The sequence below is a fragment of the Podarcis liolepis genome, assembly GCF_965112155.1.
Source record: "Podarcis liolepis genome assembly, chromosome: 12".
Classification (NCBI taxonomy): Eukaryota; Metazoa; Chordata; class Lepidosauria; order Squamata; family Lacertidae; genus Podarcis; species Podarcis liolepis.
The window spans coordinates 10,349,745-10,371,539 of record NC_139563.1 but is presented as its reverse complement, the minus strand read 5'-3'; the positions used below and the strand labels follow the sequence as shown (position 1 = coordinate 10,371,539).

The 21,795-nt window shown below is 43.2% G+C and overlaps 1 protein-coding gene and 1 long non-coding RNA gene across 9 annotated transcripts in view; one reads left to right on the top strand and one right to left on the bottom strand.

Moving 5' to 3' along the window:
• The window catches only part of LOC310689209 (sodium channel protein type 5 subunit alpha-like), a 308,343-nt gene that overhangs the window by 2,227 nt on the left and 284,321 nt on the right, over positions 1-21,795 (bottom strand). For all 8 annotated transcript variants that reach the window (XM_083466571.1, XM_083466570.1, XM_083466572.1 and 5 more), the window contains 5 exons: positions 13,033-13,314; positions 5,800-5,853; positions 4,767-4,908; positions 2,590-2,690; positions 946-1,216 (listed from right to left, as the gene is read on the bottom strand). In XM_083466571.1, coding sequence (XP_083322697.1) covers positions 946-1,216; positions 2,590-2,690; positions 4,767-4,908; positions 5,800-5,853; positions 13,033-13,314 — 850 coding nt within the window. The remainder of the gene's footprint in view (positions 1-945; positions 1,217-2,589; positions 2,691-4,766; positions 4,909-5,799; positions 5,854-13,032; positions 13,315-21,795) is intronic.
• On the top strand, positions 13,967-16,566 carry LOC310689607. The gene is made up of 2 exons (XR_014517553.1): positions 13,967-14,513; positions 14,545-16,566. It is a non-coding gene; the product is annotated as an uncharacterized lncRNA (long non-coding RNA).

The following is a 21,795-nucleotide window of genomic DNA, read 5'->3' as shown; positions in this document are numbered from 1 at the left end:
ACCAGTTAGTGAACCAGCAAAGGTTATGGCGTTTTGGTTGAAAGTAGCATCTCTGGTTTACCAATTAAGGGCATGGGACATCCCTGCTGAAGCGCAACTGAGTATGCGAGTAAGGATCCTCACAGAGCTCAGTTGAGCTCTTGCATCCCTTCTTTCCTTCCTTTGGGGGGCCTCGATACACACATGCAGGGGCATCTTACAACGTTGCCCTTGGGATACCAGGAGGCTTGTTCATAAACCCAAGAAGAGTTCTGCTGGATCAGACCAAGGGTCTATTTAAGCCAGCATCCTCCCGTTGCTCGGTCCCTGCTCCTGCCAACCTAGCAGGTCGAAAGGACGTCAAAGTGCAAGTAGATAAATAGGTACCGCTCCAGCGGGAAGGTCAACGGCGTTTCCGTGCGCTGCTCTGGTTCGCCAGAAGCGGCTTAGTCATGCTGGCCACATGACCGGCTCCCTTGGCCAACAAAGCGAGATAAGCGCCGCAACCTCAGAGTCGGTCACGACTGGACCTAATGGTCAGGGGTCCTTTTACCTTTACCTTTTACCTCCTTCCTACAGTGGCCAGGGCATAAGCAGGGCATAAGCATAGCCCTCTCCCACTGTTCTTTCCCAGCATACTGCTTCTGATCATAGAGGCAGTGTATAGCCAGCATTACTAATAGCTCATGGCTCCCTTACATCCATCCTGTGATCTAAAACGCTGCAGAGGAAACCAACAGCACAGGTGGGCCTTCTGCACCATGAGTTAAGCCCATAGACCATGAACTGCCATACAGATGTGCTGCAGACACACTGGAGTAGGCCAAAGAAGAGTCTGCATGCTCCAATGTGTCACTGCTCCCAAGAAATATTCACATGTGGTTTACCCCTTGAAGCCAATCAGGCCACGTGGATCTAGGCAAATCCACCCCTCCAAATTCTGTATTAGTTGAGGGTTTGACTTACCCACTATTGATAGAATTACGACGACAAAATCAAAAATGTTCCACCCGTTGGTGAAATAGTAGTGCCTCAGAGCCACCATTTTTAATATGCACTCTGCAGTGAAGATGGCAACAAAGACCATGTTGATTTTGTACAGGATGTTCACTTTTTCTGGGCTCTGGTCATCCGTTTCCACCATCATGGTGACCATGTTGAGGCAGATGAGGAGCATGATGCAGACATCAAAGGCTTGATTCAAGACAGCATCAAAAATGAAGCCTTGATACTTGTTCTGGAAGATATTAGAAAGACACGTTAGATCAGTGGTTCCCAAAGTGGATGGTATGGCATGGTGTGTGGGGGTTACCTAGGGGATTACCAAGAGATAAGGGAGTGGCGGGGGGGAGGGGCAGGCGGTGCTGGAGGTACAAACGACTATCAGACTTCAAAAAGCTAATATCCCTGAATCAAGCTCATCAGTTAAACTGAATAGTTTTGATTGGATTTTGAATAAATCTGTAAATTACTGTTTTGAATTTTATTGTGTCATTATTAGTGAGTCGTGCAAACCACTACTCTGAATAATGCTTTTTTTATAGGGTAGTTTGCTTATGCAAACTACTGCAATATGTTTGCACCTATTTGGGCCTAAAACGGAACTTGTATGCAGTTTGGGTGTTCAGCAGTGGCCAGCAGGGAGGGCCGCCTATGCACACAGCGGTGGGCTCCTGACAACAGTATAACTGGCAGGTCTAGGGACTCTGCATGGTCAGGGTTGAGTGGCAGTGACATCAGGCAGTTTGGGAGCCCTGGTGGAGCCAGTTCAGCGCTTCTGCTGGTGTTCCTTCCCCACCCACTCTCTGTTCTGCCCCTGCCATGAGGCCAGGTCTGCAGTACCACCCCTCCTTGTCACCAGCTCCTGTAAGTGTTCACACTTGCACAGCATCATATGGAAGTGTGGCAGTGGTCAGGAGGACTGTGGTCCTAGCAGCTGCCTCAAATATTTGTTTGGTGAAGCAGTTGTTGGCCCCAGAGGTGGCAAGTCACAGGGTGGACAACCCTACCATGCAATTTGAAAATAAATAATAATAATAATAATAATACCCCACCCATCTGGCTGGGCCTCCCCAGCCACTGTGGGCGGCCCACAGCACATATAAAACACCCAACAATAAAAACTTCCCAGTACAGGGCTGCCTTCAGATGTCTTCTACAAGTTATATAGTTCTTTATCTCCTTGACTTCTGAAGGGAGGGTGTTCCACAGGACGGGTGCCACTACCAAGAAGGCCCTCTGCCTGGTTCCCTGTACCTTTGTTTCTTGCAGTGAGGGAACCACCAGAAGACACTCAGAGGGGGACCGCAGTGTTGGTCCAAAGCATACTTTGGAATGGAAGAATAGCATCATGTTTTTAGGTGACAGAGTGCCCCATCCCAAACACTTTCCATTCAATTCAATGGGAAAACTCCAAAATATTTTAATAGAGCTCAATTTACAAACTTTTTTTGTTCTTGATTGGTGCTATAAACCTCTCTAGAAATATGACAGGATGCTTGTGTAAAAATATGTGTAATATATAAATAACTACAATGGATACGGTTCTGGTGGACATTTTTCTGAAGGGGTCAGTTGGTATCAGCTAAAGAAATCCACAGAATGCCTCACCACTGGCCGTGGGATGGGTTTTTGGGGTTTCTTGGATCCCAGTTTTTTCATGGCATTGTAGTATTTTTTCTGTTCCTCCGTCATAAAGATGTCTTGTCCACCTAAGTATAGGGAGATAAAACTAACATTAATTTGGATGGCAGAAATGGCTGTTTGTGGAAAGCAAAACCATTTTTAATGACTGAAGGTCTCCATTTCCTTCCCTTCCCTTCCTTCCCCTCCATTCTTGGTAGCAATCATTAAGCTATCTAATTATATTTCAGTAAGAACTGAAACTGTGCGTAGGTATCCCGAAGAAAGTTTGTTAATCATTTTTACTGAGATATTGATCCTACCAAAATTCAACAGCGCCATGGAATTGGAAGAGGTGCTATCTGCCTTATCAGTTATCAGCCAGCGGATGACCATGAAATTCCACGAGAAATATCACCAGAGGGGTTAGTCTGTGACTAAATCACACTTCCCAGAGCAATACATAAACTCAAGTTCAGCTCTCCTTCAAGATGCAAACTTCTGTAAATTTTGAAATGCAGTTCTCCAGCCCCCAAAATGGGTGTATGAGAAGGAAGTGCACATATAAATGCACATTATTGGTGAAAATAATACACCAAAACTCATTGTATTAAGGGAAATATTGCCGGAAGGCTAAATTGAATACAAAATATGCACGTTAGGAGATTGTTGCTGGCATCCATCTGTCGCAAGAGAAAATGGTGTGCGGCTCTGGGGTGAAGTCAAACTGTTGCATCAGCAGCACTGAAGTGACTGCCCTGAAGCACAAGCCTGGGCAGCGTGTCTGGAGGACCTGGGCTGCCCAGATGACAAGACCCCTCTCTCGGCCGTGTTGGTGTGGTCCAAAGGAAAGCAGAGCAAGACGTTTGACACCAGCTTGGCTGTAGGAAATGCCAGAAGGAGATATAGAAGACGCCATCTAAGCATCTTAGGGACTCCACTCCAGATTTGTATTGGGTTTACTCCTTAGCCTTTTCATCTCCTGAATACATCCCACAAGGCAGCAGAGGTTTAAGATAAGAGTTTTTCTTCTATAAGTGCAGGGTAGGGACCACAGAAGGAAGGATGTGTCCCCCACCAGATCTACCACCCCTCCCCTAACACCCCATAGGAGAAATGAATGGTAAAATGCTGATGAATTTTCATGAGGACTTGACGGGGGCAGTATGGAAATTGCAAACATATGGGAAATTTGGTGAACTGAATGTTAGACTAGAAAACAGAAAGGGAGAGAAACCAAAACTGACAGATTCATTCCTCCATCCTAAGAGGAGGAGCTGATTATTGGGCCAGCATTTTTTAGAACCAGATTAGAATTCATTGTTTTTCAGCAGTGATTTTCAGCAGGGTAGTATGGCTTGGACTATGTACTGGCCACAAGATTTCCACGTTTATTTCAATTCTGGAATAGCTACATACAATTAGCTGAGTGCTTTATTACATTTCCCCCATCCTTTCATTGTTACCGTTTTGCACAATGGAAGTAATTATAGAACCTCTTTTCTTTCCTTTTTTTGTGGTCCTCTTTGGTCACTTGTGCAAACTTCAGGAGATGCTGCTCACTGACTTTGTCTTTTCCCTTCTGAGTATTTTGTTTGGGACTAGGTGCATCACAACATCCTGACCAGCAGTTGAATGAAAACAGGTGATAGGAGGGAGGAGCCCACAGCTCAATGGCAGAACACTTGCATTGCACACAGAAGGTGCCCTCAGGTTCAATCCCTGGTATCTCTAGCTAGAAGGATCAGGGAGGAGGAGACAACTCTGGAGAGCCATGGCTGGTTGAAGTAGACCCATCATGGGCTGAATGAACAACTACTCTGGCCTCTAAGAATTAACCAGATCACAAGGGGGAGGGGGGACCCTACCCAATCACTGTCCTGGCAGTCTTGCACCATTGCACACTCAGGTCCCGCTTTCAGGCTTCTCATAATGGGCACCTGGTTGGCCAATGTAAGAAGGGGATGCTGGACTAGATGGGTCATTGGCCTGACCCAGCTGCAGGGCTCTTGTGTCTTTCAGGCGGAGGTCTACCTGCTACCTGATGCTTCTAACTAGAGACGGCAGGGATTGGCTATTGGGCAAAGTCTGTGGTCCACCACTGAGCTATGAACATCCCTGCCCCCCTTCCACAACTCGCGGCTGCCTGGTCGACAAGGTGTTACTTATCTTTTTCTTTTGCTGATTGAAATTGTCAATGATAACACCGATGAAGAGATTCAGAGTGAAGAAGGAGCCAAAGATGATAAAGATCACAAAGTAGAGGTACATGTACAAGTTATATTCCCAGACGGGCTGCTCCTCACGCTGCAAAAAGAAAAAAAAAAGCAACATGGAGAAAACAAAGAAAGGGTGATGAATGTCCACTGGCATCCTAAACTAAAACCAAGGTGTGCGTTTCCTCCTTTGAAATGCACAACACATTCTATGCAGCTCAGAGAAATTATTTGGCTGCCAGGTGGATACCAAGCCTCACCTACGGCATAGCCTATGACATCTGAAAAGAATTACTTTAAAAACTTTTTTTTCAGATGGCAGTATTTGCTCATCATGAATGTCTCGACCTTCAGTTGGGAGTTGGTAGAGGGCCCGAGCCAGTGGGCACTACTATCTCCACATGAAGAGTGTATGAACTGTGTGAACTGAGTTTTAATTACGTTAGCTTGATGGCTATTTCTTCCGATGGGGCTAATTGCATTTAATGTGTCTCTTCTGTTAAAAAAGGAGTTAATGGCTAAAACAGTCCAAATTTCAAGGCTCACTATATTTTTGCAAGATCTTTTTATCCATTATCAAGGGAGGGACTTTGGTGTTTCTAGTTGCCAATTAAAGCATGATTAAGTAGTAAACTAAATAACACACATCATAAAAAAAAAATAGTATAAGAAGAAAAGTCCAAATTGATGCTAAAACATGAGCAGAAGTGAGAATGATTCACTGGAAAAATCTTCTGCCCAAGCCTCATCTATGAGCATCACTCACGAAGCTTCCCTTTTAGTACAATGTAAGGTGCTCAGAATGAGTCACCTTGGCTTTTCTGTGCAGCTCCCATTTATTTTGATGGGGGCTTTGCAGGAGAACTTCCCAGTAGATTGTGTACATTACCGGCAAGCAGGAGACACTGGTTCAAACACCATACAAAGAAATAAAATAATGCAAGACGTTAGTAGACCAAAGTCCTTTATCTGAGCAGCCCACCTCTCGTGAATCCACCGCAGCATACATAATTTCCATCCAACCTTTAAAAGTTGCCTAGGAAAAAGAAAAGCAATGCATGTAATTAAGACAATCATAATATGCATTTGCGTTAATGGTTACTTTATAGCTTTGTACCTCATTTGCACTATTATGTGGGGGAAAATATTTTTCACTGTTAATACAATAAAAAAAACCAAACCGCCCCATGAATTTTGGCTTATGTAAAAGGAACAGAGTTAGCTGTTGAGCAGGTTCTATTATGGGGGACGCTTGTTTAATGACTGAAAGCAAGCTTTTAATTTAACAGGCAGCGGCTTAGATCCTAAGACAAGTTAGCTCAAGAAAGTTCACAGAAGGCTGCCGTCCTCTTCTCGCTGCCCCACTGAACAGCCATGGTGTGGGTCAGAGGCAGCACTGTGCTTGCTGGGACCGGGTGGGGTGGCAGTGGGATGCATTCTGGGGTAATCACCTGTGATCGGAAACACTGGTCTGTGTGTGATAGGGAGAAGGGAGGAAACAGGAGAGGCAGCCTGCTTCGCCCTAAGTAGCACCCTGGTTTGTAATGGCACACATATTTCCTACCTGTGTGACTGATGTCCATTGGTATTGGTAGGTGAGAGGGCTGGGAGGCCAACAGTAGGGGGCGCTAGAGCCAATGACAGGCAGAGCCAACCAGTCCTAGTTTTGTCATCCATCCCCCCATCCCTGCTGAGTTGCGCAAGGGGATACACTGAAACTAAGGAGGAGAAGGAGGGTGACAGGTAGTGACACCCCCTGGACTGTATGCAAGTGAGAAGGCAGGGCACCTGAAAGCTAGTTGGAGGTGCATTGCCTCATTTCCTCTAATGCACCAGCCTCCCTCAGTAAAACCTGAGCGTGCTTTTTGGAACCGACATTCATAATATGAAAAAGGAGGGTTGAGAGGCCTCTACCCACTCTGGAAGAATGGCAGGTGAAGGTGATGGACTATATGGAATTGGCGGAAATGACTGTCAGAATCCGAGATCAGGGAGAAGAGTCGGTGGAAGAAAACTGGGAAAAAGTTTAAAGACTATTTACAGAAATATTGCAAAATTAATGAATGTTAGAATGATGTTGGCTAGAAATTGAGTGGTTTTTAGCTGTAATATTATAAGGGAATATGAAAAATGGATTATTAATAGGTAAAAATTTAATGTCACTATATTTTAAGATTAAAGACTAGGATAAACAAAGAGGGGAAGGATTTGCTGAACTAACAAACTGAATTGGAATACAAAAAAGGGAGGCGTGAGGAGGTCCGGGAAACAAGCAAATGAAAGATAAGTAACGGAAAGATTAAGTTGTTTTTAACTACTTTTATTTTGTATTTTTCTTTTTTCTTTTTTCATTTTGTAATATTTTGAAAATCTTAATAAATATCTTTTTTAAAAAAAGAGAGAGGCAGCTTGTTTCACTGAAACAAATGATGATTTAATCCTGTACTATTGATCCCCTTTGCAGGTGGTTTAATAGTTGCTTCCCAATGTTTCCGTAATCCTGCGGGTGGCAACCTGAGCCTCTTCTAGTCCCTTCCCACTTAAAAGCCGACTCTCTTGCCCAAAAGAGGTGAGGAGGAGGAGAAAGAGTTGAACTGCCTGCTCTGTGGAGCACTCGTTCTCCAAATTGCTCTAATCTTTCCTCACAGCTCTCTCCCATTGGCAAAGCAATCTTCCATCTCTGCATGGCATTCCCCTCTGGGGGCATGATTTGGCCAAGATTCCAGCTGGACTATAAACGGGGCGTTTAGCATTGGAAAAAGAAAGAACCCGACAATTTCTGAACTTCACAATTGCAGTTCATGAGCTGATCTGGATGGTAATAAGGCATTGTTGGATGACAGAGCTGTCAATTATAAAGCTGTTTTGTCCCATCCAGCTCCCCTCCCCTTCTCTCCCCCCCCCCCAACTCCTGAGGAGCCTAGTAGTAAGATAATCCAGAGCTCAGTTAGGCTTCTGGAATCCTTCGCAAGACACTTCTGCAAAGAAGTGGTGATATCGTGAAAGGCAGGGGTGGGAAACGTAACTGGGAGGGAAATAAAATTATGGGGGAATTAGTAACCACTTACAGACCAGATCTGAAGGTGGTAAGATCTTTATGGGAGTGTTGTGTGATATTGTCCTGCATGGCATAGGTCCAGCTAAAATACTGTCTGCTATTGAAATTAGTTATGGGCTGGTGTGTGTGTGTTGGGGTGAGACTTAACTGCTGATAAATTCATCTTGGGGTCACGCTTACAGCTGATGATTAGGCTATTGCATAGAAGGCATGTGCCATCAGACTGTGGCTAACTCTGAATCAAACTAAAACAAGACCAGATAAGCAACAGAGAAAGGCAGTGATCTCAAGTTTGTGCCTGAAAGGGGTCCAGTTATGCTTTGGCCCAGGAGGCCAATGGGCCAGCTATGGGAATGGGCAAGCCTAAATCACCCAATAGGGCTGGTGGTTGTACCTGCCTGTGTAGGAAACAAACAACCCCCTTGTCTACTATGTATAATGTTATCACCACCACTTACCAAAGCTGGTTGCAAAACCTTAGATCTCAGCAATCTATAACTTTGATACAGCAAGCTCAGCTCTTGTGAACTTTACCGCCAATGCCAATAACAGTGTTTGGGAAAGCTGAGAAATAGTATGGTCTGGGACTATGTCTGTCCCAGTGCAATGGGGAATAGTTTCTGGCTCCTATGCACTGCAATCTGGTCTGGTCTCTTGCCTAACAGAGAGGCTGTAGCTCAGTGGTACAGCATCTGCTTTGCAGGCATGAGAGCCCAGCTCAACCTCTGGTCCCTTAATTAAAGCAGGGGTGGGGAGCCTTGGGCCCACAGGCTGAACGTGCCCCCCTAGGCTTTTCTATCTGGCCCTTAGCACTCTTTCCAGACAGCACCTCCGCTCCCTGGTGCCACACCTTCACCAGCCGGGCTCAGATGCTTTTGAAAAAACCTCTGATTTTTGCAAGATTATACTGTATAAAGGCAAGAGTCACATCGATTCCTCTGCCTGCTTTTGCCTCTGGCCTTCGCCTGCCACCAGCACAGGGCCTCCAAGAGGCTTCTCCTGGGGGAAAGCAATCCCCAGTCTTAAGAAGCCCCCCCCCTTGAATAAAAGGATCTTCAAGCAGCAGAGCTAAGCAAGACCTATATGCCTCAGCAGCTGCCAGTTTGAGCACACAGTACTGGGCTACATGTCCCAGCCAATGGTCTGCGTCAGCATAAGGCAGCTTCATATGTCCACAGGAAGTTCTGCTCAGCCCCCTCTCTGACTTCTGGAATTTCATTAGGCATCATCACCCACACACTTTCTAAGCAACCCTGTCTCCTTGGAGGATGAAGAAGAAAGAAAGCCAACGTTTCCCAAGGAAGTTGAATGAACTGGGAGGGCTGAACCCAAAATGCTCTTTCCAATCTCTCCACCCTTTCTGCATCCTGCAAAGTGGGCAGGTGAGCAAGGGATGTGTCGCTGCGCAGGGGGCTACAAAAAGGGGGGGGAATCATAGAGAAGAACTTAGTGGCATGGTGACCATCAAGGGAGAAGCAGGATCAGGCCTGAATAACAGGTGCAAGGTTATACTCAGCCTGCAGTGCTGTATCACAGATACAAAGAACAGCCATTCCTCACTTAGCCTACAAACACACCATGTATTTAAAGGACATTTGAAGCACATGACTTCCCTCAGAGAGTCCTGGGAACTGTAGTTTGCTTTTTATAGAGCAACAACTCCCAACCTGCTTAACAAACTACTGTATGCACGCAGCCTTGGTGAGGCTGGAGTATGTTCAAAAGACACAGACCATTGTATCCTGAGCATGTTTACATGGAAGTAAGTACTGCTGAGTTTAGTGAGACTTGCCTCCTAAGAAGTAGAGCTTCCAACTAAACATTAGGAACAACCTGATGACGGTAGGAGCTGTTCAACAGTGGTATGGACTGCCGTAGGTGGTGGTGGTCCCTCCTCAGTTGAGGTTTATAAACAGAGCTTGGATGGCCACCTGGCAGTGATTATTTAGCTGCAATTCCTACTTTGGACTAGATGACCCTTATGGTCCCCTTCCAACCCTACAATTCTATGGCTCCGTGATAAGTGTGTGCAGGACTGCAGTGATAGCGTGCATTAGACTGAATACCAGGGGGGCAGACTGCTCCCCATCAAGAAGGCCTGTGGCCCCCCACAATTCCATCTAGTACTAATGGGGACACAAAACGGTGATTCATCGCAGGCCCTCCCAAATTCCTGTGTCAAATTTTGCTTCCTCTTTTGTTTTAGAATGCTCTTTGCTATTTTAAGTCCCCTGTCTGAATATTACTAATTGCAAGTAGGGAAAAACAAACAAAAAGGTTGGCTCTCAAATTGTGCAGAGTCTAGAAATATTTGGTGCGTCATGACATCGATCTATGAAATGCCCTAGTAAATTTAGCGGAAAGTTAGAAACTGCAACACAGCACACAATGCTCCCTCTTTTTTCAAAAGAGACTGTTTCTATCGGTATAAAAAGCCACACATTTGCAAGCTTTGCTTTCAGGGTAGAAACAGGGAAAAGCAGGGATATATTTGCTCTGCAGTCTTCAACATGCAAGCTAATAAGCGCATCTGGTTCACCAGGTGTGAGCAGTGAAGACGGGGGCCTCCAATCTAATACTCTCTTCTGAAAGTAGGAACTCCCCTACTACACACATTCAGGCCTAGATTGACTCATCATTTCTGGATTCATAAATCAGGAAAAAGCGTAGAGGCTGAGTCTTGCTCCTTGAGTCATCTTCCCTCACCCTCTCTTCCATTTTTCCCATTACACACCAACTTCTGGTCTGCATTAAGCCATAGTGCCCCATTATGCCCAAACTGGGGGACACTGGCTTAATATTGGCTAACAAAGTAGGAAGGAAGTCAGGCTGTGATCTGAATGCTTAGAGATGTCCGGAAGAGCACAACAGCTTCCAGCATAGGTTCATCAACATTCTTTGCTCAGTGTTCTCTGAAGAGTGCAAAGGTCATATAAGAGCAAAGCATGTAAAAAACTTGGGGAGGCATTTGAACTGGTAGTGGAACAGGTTTGCCTTTAACCACCTTCCCTCCACCAAATTAAGAAACGACTTGCACCACTTTTCTCCTGACCCTGACTAGCCATCTCAGTCCTGGACCAGTGTCTGACTGTACTCATGAACTATTTATTTATTAATACCAGATATTTACTAGTTGCATTCCAGGGCCGAGCCATCATGGCACAGCGGCACACAAAGAGGGATAAAAACAACAGACGCTTAAATAAGCAGAATAATGAAGCATTTTGCGGAAACGGAGAAATAGGTGCCCGATTCTGATATGCTAAGCTCTCTTATGCAATAGTAAAAATATTTTAAGACTCTCTTGAATGCCTGAAGAGGCTGAGTGAATATTAAATGGAAGAGAGTTAGTTCCATAACAACAACAACAACATTATTTATACCCTGCCCATCTAGCTGGGTTTCCCCAGCCACCACCAAGCAGGACCACCACCAAGAAGGCTCTGTCTCATGTGCTCTCCAACCTATCTGATGGGAGTTGTACTCCAGAACATCTGAGCCAGGTGGAACAATGGACAGATATGATACAAGGCAGATTCCTGTGTGCTGAAGGTCACTAGCTGAGAAGGCCTTTACCTCCCCCTTAAAGGGGTTAGATAAAAGCACATTGGAGAAGTCTATCCACAACCATTAGCCAAATTAGGGAAATCAAACCTCCATGATCAGCAGTGGTATAGCTCTCTGTTCCTGCTGATGGGGACACATAACAGGGATTGGCTATCTTCATCTGGCTGGTTATTGATTTAGAGAACTTGTTTGAGGGGAGAAATGTCCTGGATCCGTAGTAGTGCAAGTGGAAATTCAGTTACGTGACTTTCCCTGACCACTGCAACCTCTTGCGCCCACTGGAAAGCTATTTCATTGTGGGATGTCATGTATGAAGAGCAACCACTCACACGAGCCCCTTCCCCCTGCTGATTTCCACCTCCCTCTGCAGTCTTCCTTTGGGGAAGGGATGTAGCTCATGCTTTGCCTGCAGAAGGTCCCAGGTTCAACCCTAGCATCTCCAGGTATGGCTGGGATAGAGACCCTTAGCCTGAAATCCTGGAGAGCCACTTCCACTCAGTGTAAGCCAACAGCCTGACGTATGAAGGCGCTTCCTATGTACAACTCATGCTATTCCAGAGGGTCCCTCAGATCTTGGGAATCATCTGGGGGGGGGGGCTGCAGTGGAGATATGAGAAAGACCCTTCAAAAGATTTTCACTCAAGCTGTTCTAACCCACTGTTTCTTGGCTCAGATTTGTCTGAACTCTACCCTGGACATCCTATTTTCCACACTGTTTTATGATTCAGACTCCTTTATCGGATCAATGCTGTTGCTTCCTGTTTGAAGTTTATTAACTGTTATCTTATTGTTTGTGTTGAAGGGTAGCTTATAAATTCCTTAAATTAATTGATGTGCAACCCTACCCCAATAACAGGCATACTGGCATAACAACATGGAAGATTTAGACAGTCCATTGGTTAGATTAATCAGTTCAAACTGTTTCGACTGGCTAAATGGATTCCTCCAATTAACTGACCAACAGAACTATCTGTCTATCTAAGCTTCAAGTGCCATACATGTTCTTAGAAAAGGCATTCCAGTAAGGATGGGGTGGGGACCCTGTTGTCCTCCAGATGTTGCTGGCTAACAGCTGCTTCCATCCCTGACCTGGCCATGTTGGCTGAAGCTCATGGGACTTCAACAACCCTTGGAGGGCTACAAGTTCTCCATCCCTGCTTCAGAACTATTGGGTTGCCCTCCCCAAAAGGCAAATTTATGCAAATTGATTCAATCACTCAATCATCTACAGATCATAATGTTCCAGTCATAATGTCTACTCCAGCTTCATTGAGCGCTAAAAATGTACCTCTTCTCTAATGCCCTGGACTTGCCTGTGGTTATTGCCAAGTAGGCTTGGGAGTGCCTGGTTCATCAAACAGTCTACATGATTATTGACTTGCTACTCTGTTAAGGCTGAAGATGGTCTTACGGTTTTGCTTTGCTGTGTTATACATTTGACCATTTGTGAACCACTCTGTGCGGGGTGTGTATGTTTAAATTAAGAGGGGTGTATAAATGAATTTATTATTAAATAAATACATTGACTTAGGATTCCTTCGGTCAGTGCGACTGCCTAATAACAACATGAATAAGTAGTAGTGAACTTACCACTTGCAGCAGAGCCAGGTAGCCTGCGCCAACATTATCAAAGTTGACCCTCACTTTTGTCCAGTACAGCTCTCCAGTCTCATTCAAGTTTTGGCAATCGCTCTTGTTGTTGACCAATGATTGGTTCATAGGGTCATCACCTATCGTGTTGTTAATGCACTTCCCAAACTTCCCAGAAAACAAGTTGACTCCCATGATGCTGAAGATGAGCCAGAAGATAAGGCAGACAAGCAGGACGTTCATGATAGAAGGGATGGCGCCTACCAAAGCATTGACCACCACCTTCGATGAATGAGAAGAAAGAGCACAGTTATTGCAGGGGTTCTGCTTTAAGTCACAACTCCAAAGTTGCTACTCTACACCCACTATCCTGAGTTAGGCTGGGACTCTTACAGAAAAGCAGAATGACATTCAATGTCTTTAGCAAGAACAATGTTAAACTAGTAGAATACGTTTCAATGGATTCATCTAGGATCCTTCAACTGAGAAACATCCTCGAAACTGTCTATGTATGATGAAGTCACTGAACACAGCCTAGTAAAGACTAGGTAACACAATGCCCATAATACTGAGTGTACAATGTGTTGGCTGCTTTTGATGACTGATGGAAAATCAAGTTGCCAGCTCCTGACCCAGGGACACCCATGCTTTTTAACAGCTCCAAGGAAACGAGAAATTACTCAGAAGCACAACAGGAGTTCTGCTTTCTACAGCTGAGTGGGGAAAAAGACCAACTGCAGTGCCAGAATGCAGGCCATGGTACCCATACGTACATTGTTTGAATGAGCTGGAGCAGACAGAGCAATAGTGAAGCCTCTGGTTCAAGGCTGGCTACAACTGGTGCCAAATGCGGCCTGCTTCCTAGTTTATTCAGCTAGTCAGAAGCATGTTACTTTATGCATGGTTATCAAGCTGCAACCCTATACATACTTACTTGGGAGTAAATCCCATTGAACGCAATCAGACTTCTAGGTGGACATGTATAGGATTCACAAGTCCTTTGGATAGATTGGCTATTTTAAAAAAATATTTTTTGACAGCTATCTCCTTGTGCTGCGTGGCATTGATCCTCAAAGGTCTAAGATGGAGCAGCCACCCTCCAGGTGTTTTTTAGACTAATTAATGATATAAGTCCATAATAGTGTACTACCATCATAAGCAGCCCAATTTACATAACTGCTTAAACTAGTTCATTGTGGCTGAAGGCAAGACTCATAATCCAAACCTTAACATAATCTTCAGCTGGGACAGTATTGCTCCTCAAAGGTCTACAACTGGGATAGCCAGGATGGCTCTATACAGATAACGTTGGAACTCCAACTCCCATTGGCCCCAGCCATATTGACCAATGGCCAGGGATGCTGGGACCTGTAGTCCAACTTCACCATATCAATAACTCTCAATCTAGAAGTTACATATAATCTGGGCTGGAGGCCAAGACACCACTGATTAGAAAACAAAGACATGCTGGAAGGCTTGTGGTAATAGCCATGGCCTATACATTCTATCCAGTCAGCGTTCCAAGTCCTGTGGCGGAGGAACAGGCCCCTATACGCACCTTGCACCTAAAACAGCCTTCCACAACCCTCCATAGCCAATGGAAAGGGAGGATGAGAATTGTAGTTCAAAACATCTGGAATGCACCAGGATGGGGAAGGCTGACTTAAAGCAATATGTGAGATGGATACACATGGTGCTGATTTGAACAATCTTTCCCCCCTTTTGTAAGAGGAACGAATTAGTCACCAGCTTCTATTTCACATATTACTTGAAATGCAAGATGGGGGAAAGGGATGCATCCATGTCCCTCCAGTCCTAATTTAGAGTTGGATTGATTTAACCCTTGCTTTCATTTCCCCCCGGTACACAGTATATTGCCACCTCCCGCATCTTATTATCTACAAAAATCTACATTTTTTCATGGACTGTAAAGAGGACCATAAGCAACACAACATGTTTAATCGGGCATGCAAAATAATACTGTACAATTAAGGATATGATAATGTACGATCCGGCCCAAAGCCCAATGATGTCAGGGAGAATGATGCCGATTGACTTTTGGAAAAGGTTTGGGACCAAATAAGACATAGATCAATCAAGATAATACCATCAAGGGAAGAAAAGTCACATTTGCAATATGGTTCCGAAGCAGCAAAAATGAATTATGTAGCAAACACATAGTATCGTCCCTGGCAGGAAACAGTATAATGGCAACATGCATTCCAATGGACAATATGACCATCAAATTACGGACACATCACTCAATGTTTTGAACCACCATATGTACAGTACAAAGGGTTTACATGCATGCAGAGCATTACATTGGGGCCCAGTCCAGCAAAAGGTAAGTCACGATCCAGCAGCAGAATGGAGCTTAGCTGCATTAACTTAAGTTCTATTGATTTAAGACTGTGCTTGGTTCAGTCATGGCAAACTTTTGTTGGACTGTTTCCATCTTACTGAGACATATTAAAGGCTTGGAAAGTCTTCTGTAAATCTGGCATTATCACAGACACTGCCAAATCTTCGTCAAGACTGAAGTAGAGGAGTGCAATAATTGGTCTACCCTTTGTGGCTTTCTCTGAATTTGAATCATTCTGCTTTTCCGAGAGCTCCTTACTTAACCTTCCCCTCCTTCTGCTTACATTTTGGAAACTGAGACAAAGTGGTAGGGAACTGGGGTGGGGATAACATTTTGAGTCATGTGTGAATTAAATTATGGAAAACATCACTTCTTGTCGTCTAACAGGCCAGTGTCTGACTTTCTGACAAGCCCATAATATGACATTGATTTCACCATTAGTATTTGCAGTGTCTGTAAAGGAGAAGAACAGAAGGAGGATCACAAGACTCTATACATCAGAGGAAGACGATTTGTTCGAGTGCACTGAAAAAAATACTAATGATGATGACTTTAAAAAAAAATGTATTTTAGAAATCAAGGACAGGGCAGTCATTTGTTTTAATTGTGAACAAACATTCTTCTTTTGTAAGGGGGGGAGGGAATGTGGCCCTCCAAATGTTGCTGGACTCCAAATCCCATCACCCACAGGTCAACGGTCGGGGTGATGGGATTTGTAGTCTCAACAGCATCTGGAGAGTCTCAAGTTCCCATGTGTTGGTATAGAACATTAGTACTGACTCTTGCAATGTAATAATTTGCTGGGGCAACCCAATCAGATGGGCAGGATACAAATAAATTATTATTATTAACATTGGCTACCTCTCATTTACTACGTTCTAATACAATGTCTGCTGTATAAAGTTGTGCTGCTTATCCCTGGAAGGAAACAGGAGGGACTGCTGTGGGACAAAGGATTTCTATGGAAACAGGAGAGATGTGATCATTGACTATCCTACAGGGAACTGGATTGTGTGTCAGGAATGTGGTCACGGTGTGACTGGGGTGCGCAGTAATAATAATAATAATAATAATAATAATAATAATAATAATAATAATAATAATTTATACCCTGCCCTCCCCGGCCAGAGCCGGGCTCAGGGCGGCTAACACCAGTAAAATTACAATAAAAACATAATAGAAGGGAAACCCCCCCAATTAAAATACAGGTTAAAATACAATTTAAAATGCAGCCTCATTTTAAAAGTAGCCTATAGATCAAAACCATAAGGGGAGGGAAACATAAGGGTCAGACTGAGTCCAAACCAAAGGCCAGGCGGAACAGCTCTGTCTTGCAGGCCCTGAGGAAAGATGTCAAGTCCTGCAGGGCCCTAGTCTCTTGTGACAGAGTGTTCCACCAAGTCGGGGCCAGTACTGAAAAGGCCCTGGCCCTAGTTGAGACCAATCTAACCACCTTGAGACCTGGGACCTCCAAAGTGTTGTCATTTGTGGACCTTAAGGTCCTCCGTGGGGCATGCCGGGAGCACTTATGTGAGCACCTAAGCTCAATAAAATAGACAATAGCATCCATGAGAGTGCACATCTGTGTTGTGCTGATAACAGGGCCGGCCGGCCCATCAGGTGGACTGAGGCTGCCACCTTGGGCAGCAGAATCTCACAGACGCCATGGAAGCAAGGAGAAGTGGCAGCTTCCAGCAAGATCTGGCGACACTCTTTTTAGCCCTGTCTGGAGGTGCCAGAGATTAAAGTTGGCAAAGCATGCACTCTGCCACTGAGTCATGGCCTCTCCCTAATTAGCCTTAGGCTCTGTCCCTGTTGTATTCCCCTCTGGTTTCCTTTTGAAAGGAGGGCAGGGTAAAGATGTGCAAAATTATAGTCTGCTTTTCTAAGTGTGTTTGGTAGCACTTCATTTCTTATGTGCCGAATTCAGATATGCAAAACTCCAAATCGCAGTTTGGCTCTCATTATGTGCTTTGCTTTTATTTTTCTGCAATATCTGCTCCCTTATCTATCTCTGTACTGCTTTTATGTTTTGCAACTCTGATTATAGTCTCTCTGTACTTTTCAATTTTGCATTAATAAAAAGCTTAATGTAAAAAAAACCACACCCAACTGTTTTAGAAAAAAAGTTAAAGAAGAGCAGGGGAGGGATGTGAACAATTAATCATAAAGCTCTCCTAAGATTCATTGTCGTTTGTCATTCATGGCTGTTCCTTCATCATAAATCAGTCACTGTATTCCTGGCTCAAGGAAGAATTAGCCTTCATGGTAGCCTGGAAAGCAAGAGTAGTAGAACATTTTGTGCTCAACAGCAGTGTAGCCTGTGGTGGTTATGAGTGAGATCTATGCATTTGTATGTGTTTATATCTGCCCACCTTTTTCGCATGAAAACCAGCAGATAAAATACTTTGGGCTTGTATGTCTAATGTCCAGAAACATTTCATTTAAGAGCTGCTTATAGTTTGTTTTTTTTTTTTTTTTTTTTTTTTATAAAATTTTTATTGGTTTTGCAACATTTTTAAGAAAAACAAACAAACATTAAAAATGACAAACATACACGTATAGTTTCAAACATATTTTCATAAACCTCTTTTCTTGGACTTCCCCATACCCCCCCTCTCTGCATCCCAATGTCCGTAGTTCAACTAGCAACTCCCAATTGTTACTTTCCAATCTCAATCATCTTAGTCCTCTTTTATAGTCTAACCTTATATCCCTGTACCCCTTTGTCTCTGAAAACCACGACATTTTAGCATTCATTAAGTTTATAGTAGTCCTTAAGGTAGCTTTTAAATTTTCTCCATTCTTCTTCCACCGTCTCTTTTCGTTGGTCACGGATTCTGCCTGTCATCTCGGCCAGTGTCATATAGTCCATCACTTTCATCTGCCATTCTTCCAAAGTGGGTAAATCTTGTGTCTTCCAATACTTTGCGATGAGTATTCTTGCTGCTGTTGTGGCATACATGAAAAAAGCTCTATCTTTCTTTGTCACCAGTTGGCCGACAATGCCCAAGAGAAAGGCCTCTGGTTTTTTAGGAAAGGTACATTTAAGTACCTTTTTCATTTCATTATAGATCGTTTCCCAGAAGGCCTTAATCTTCGGGCATGTCCACCAAAGGTGATAAAAGGTACCTTCAGTCTCTTTACACTTCCAACATTTGTTATCGGGCAAATGATAGATTTTTGCCAGCTTGACTGGGGTCATGTACCACCTGTATACCATTTTCATAATATTTTCCTTTAAGGCATTACATGCCGTAAATTTTATACCGGTGTTCCATAACCATTCCCAGTCAGCTGACATAATATTGTGTCCAACATCCTGAGCCCACTTAATCATTGCCGATTTAACTGTTTCATCCTGTGTGTTCCATTTCAACAACAAGTTGTACATTCTAGATAAATTCTTAGTGTTGGGTTCTAACAGTTCAGTTTCTAATTTTGATTTTTCCACCTGGAAACCGACTTTCCTGTCCTGTTTAAAAAATTCCATTATTTGGCGGTATTGGAACCAATTTTCTACTTTATGCTTCAATTTCTCCTGACTTTGTAGTTTGAACTTATCTCCATCCTGTTCTAAAATTTCCCAATACTTCGGCCATCCGACCTCCATATTGAGTTTCTTCACTGCTTTAGCCTCCACTGGCGACACCCATCTAGGGGTTTTGTTTTCCAATAAATCTTTATATCTTATCCAAACATTAAACAATGCTTTTCTGACAATGTGATTTTTAAAGGCACTGTTAACTTTACCATACCAAAGATATGCATGCCAACCAAAAGTGTTATTGAAACCTTCCAGATCCAAGATGTCCGTGTTCTCGAGGAGCATCCATTCTTTGAGCCAGCAAAAAGCTGCTGCCTCATAGTACAATTTTAGGTCCGGCAGGGCAAAACCCCCTCTTTCCTTAACATCTGTCAATATTTTAAATTTAATTCGGGGCTTTTTGCCCTGCCAGACAAATTTCGAGATATCTTTGTGCCACCTCTTAAAACATTCCATCTTATCAATAATCTGCAAGGTCTGAAACAAAAATAACATTCTAGGCAATACATTCATTTTAATTACTGCAATTCGGCCTAACATTGACAGTTTCAAATTTGACCATATTTCTAAGTCTTTCTTGATTTCTGACCAGCATTTTTCATAGTTGTCCTTATACAAATTCTGATTTTTAGATGTTAAATAAACCCCTAGGTATTTTACCTTCTTGACCACAGTCAAACCTGTTTCCTCTTGAAATTTCTCCTTTTCCATATCTGTTAGGTTTTTCCCTAAAACTTTGGTTTTTTGCTTGTTCAACTTAAATCCAGCTACCTGGCCAAACTGTTGTATTATTTCTAAAACCCTTTTCGTACTAGTGTTTGGCTCTTGCAAAGTCAATACTAGGTCATCTGCGAACGCTCTTAACTTATAATGTTTAGCTCCGACCTGCACACCTTTGACCTGCTGGTCATTTCTTATCATATTCAGCAACACCTCCAGAACTGAAATAAAAAGTAATGGGGAAATCGGGCACCCCTGTCGTGTTCCTTTTTCTATCTTAAGTTCCTCAGTCACAACATTGTTTACAATCAGTTTGGCTTTTTGTTCAGAGTATATTGCAGCCATACCATTCTCAAAGCCCTGACCTACCCCCATCCCATGAAGATTCTTCCTCATAAAACTCCAAGAGATATTATCAAAGGCCTTCTCCGCATCCACAAAGATCAATACTGCCTTGGTGTTTATATTCACCTCTAACTTCTCCAAAATATCTATTACATTCCTTACATTATCTGCTAGGTGTCTTTTAGGGAGAAAGCCTGCTTGGTCTTTATGGATCTTCTCCATCAAAACTCTTTTAAATCTTTTTGCCAAAATGTCTGCAAAAATTTTGTAATCCACATTAAGCAGGGATATTGGGCGGTAGTTCTTGAGTTGGGTCTTTTCAGTCTCTGACTTTGGTATGAGTGAAATATATGCCTCTTTCCACGATTCAGGTGCCTTTTTTCCCTCAAGGATCTCGTTACAAACTTCTCTTAATGGTTGAGTCAACCATTCCTTCAGCGATTTGTAGTATCTGGAAGTCAGTCCATCTGGTCCTGGAGATTTGCCCAGTTGCATATTCTGAATGGCAGCCTCTATCTCTTGTTCTGAGATTCTCTGGTTCAAGTCCATCTTACTTTGATGAGAGATGTTTTGTAGTCCATATTTTCCGAGGAATTTGTCTATATCTTCTTCATTTTGCGGGCCTTGGGTATAAAGTTTTTTAAAATAGCTTAAAAAGCAATTTCTAATTTCATTGGGTTTGGATATGTTCTTTCCATCCACCTCTAGGCTTGTAACTGTATTTAGTTTCTGCCTTTTCTTCAATTGCCATGCCAAAAGTTTGCCACATTTATTTGCTGATTCAAAAGTCTTTTGCTTCATTTGCCTTATCTTCCATTCAATCTCTTGGTTCATCAATTCCATATATTGTGTTTGGTATAATTTAATCTCTCTTAAAATGTCCTGAGACTTTGGTTTTGTTCTTAATTTCCTCTCTCCTTCCTTTATCATTTCCAGAATCTTCTCTTTTTTCTCATTTTGTTTTTTCCTCTTTATTGAGTTTTGTTGAATCAAAAATCCTCTCATCACCGCTTTACTTGCGTCCCAGATCACTCTTTTCTCCACGTCGGTCCTCAAATTTATTTCAAAATAGTCTTTTAGGGTCTTTTGGGCCTTCGTGAGAATCTCCTTATCTCGAAAGAGGGTGTCATTCATTCTCCATCTAAATTGACCAGTTATTGTGAGTTTCATCTCCATCTTCACGGCGTTATGGTCGGAGCAAGTTTTTGGGCAGATTTCCACTTTCTTGATCTTCGGAGCCATTCCACTAGTAACCCAGATTTGATCGATTCTGGTCCAGGTCATCATTGCTTGGGAGAAAAAGGTTCCCTCTCTCTCCAGAGGGTTCCTTGTTCTCCAGATATCTATCAAGTCCATATTTTCAGTCATTTCGAAAAAAGTCTTAGGGAGTCTCCCTTCCTTGGTGACTGTAAGTCTTTGTGCCTTGTCCATATTAGTGGAGACCACGCCATTCATGTCTCCCATAATTATCATATTGTAGTCCAGATAGTCCATCAAAGTTTCATGAAGTCTCTTAAAGAAGTCGGATTTGCCTTCATTTGGTGCATAAATTCCAACAACTAAGAATTTTTCTCCTTGTACTTGTATCTCCACAGCCAGATATCTCCCTTGTTCATCTTTGAATATCATTTTTGGAGCCCATTTCTCCTTCACATATATTACAACTCCTCTCTTCTTAACCTTGTCTGATGAAATAAATTCTTGTCCTAGCCTTTTATTTGAAAGTAATCTCCTGTGGGCTCTGGTTATGTGAGTTTCTTGTAAGCATATCAAGTCCAATTGTTCTCTA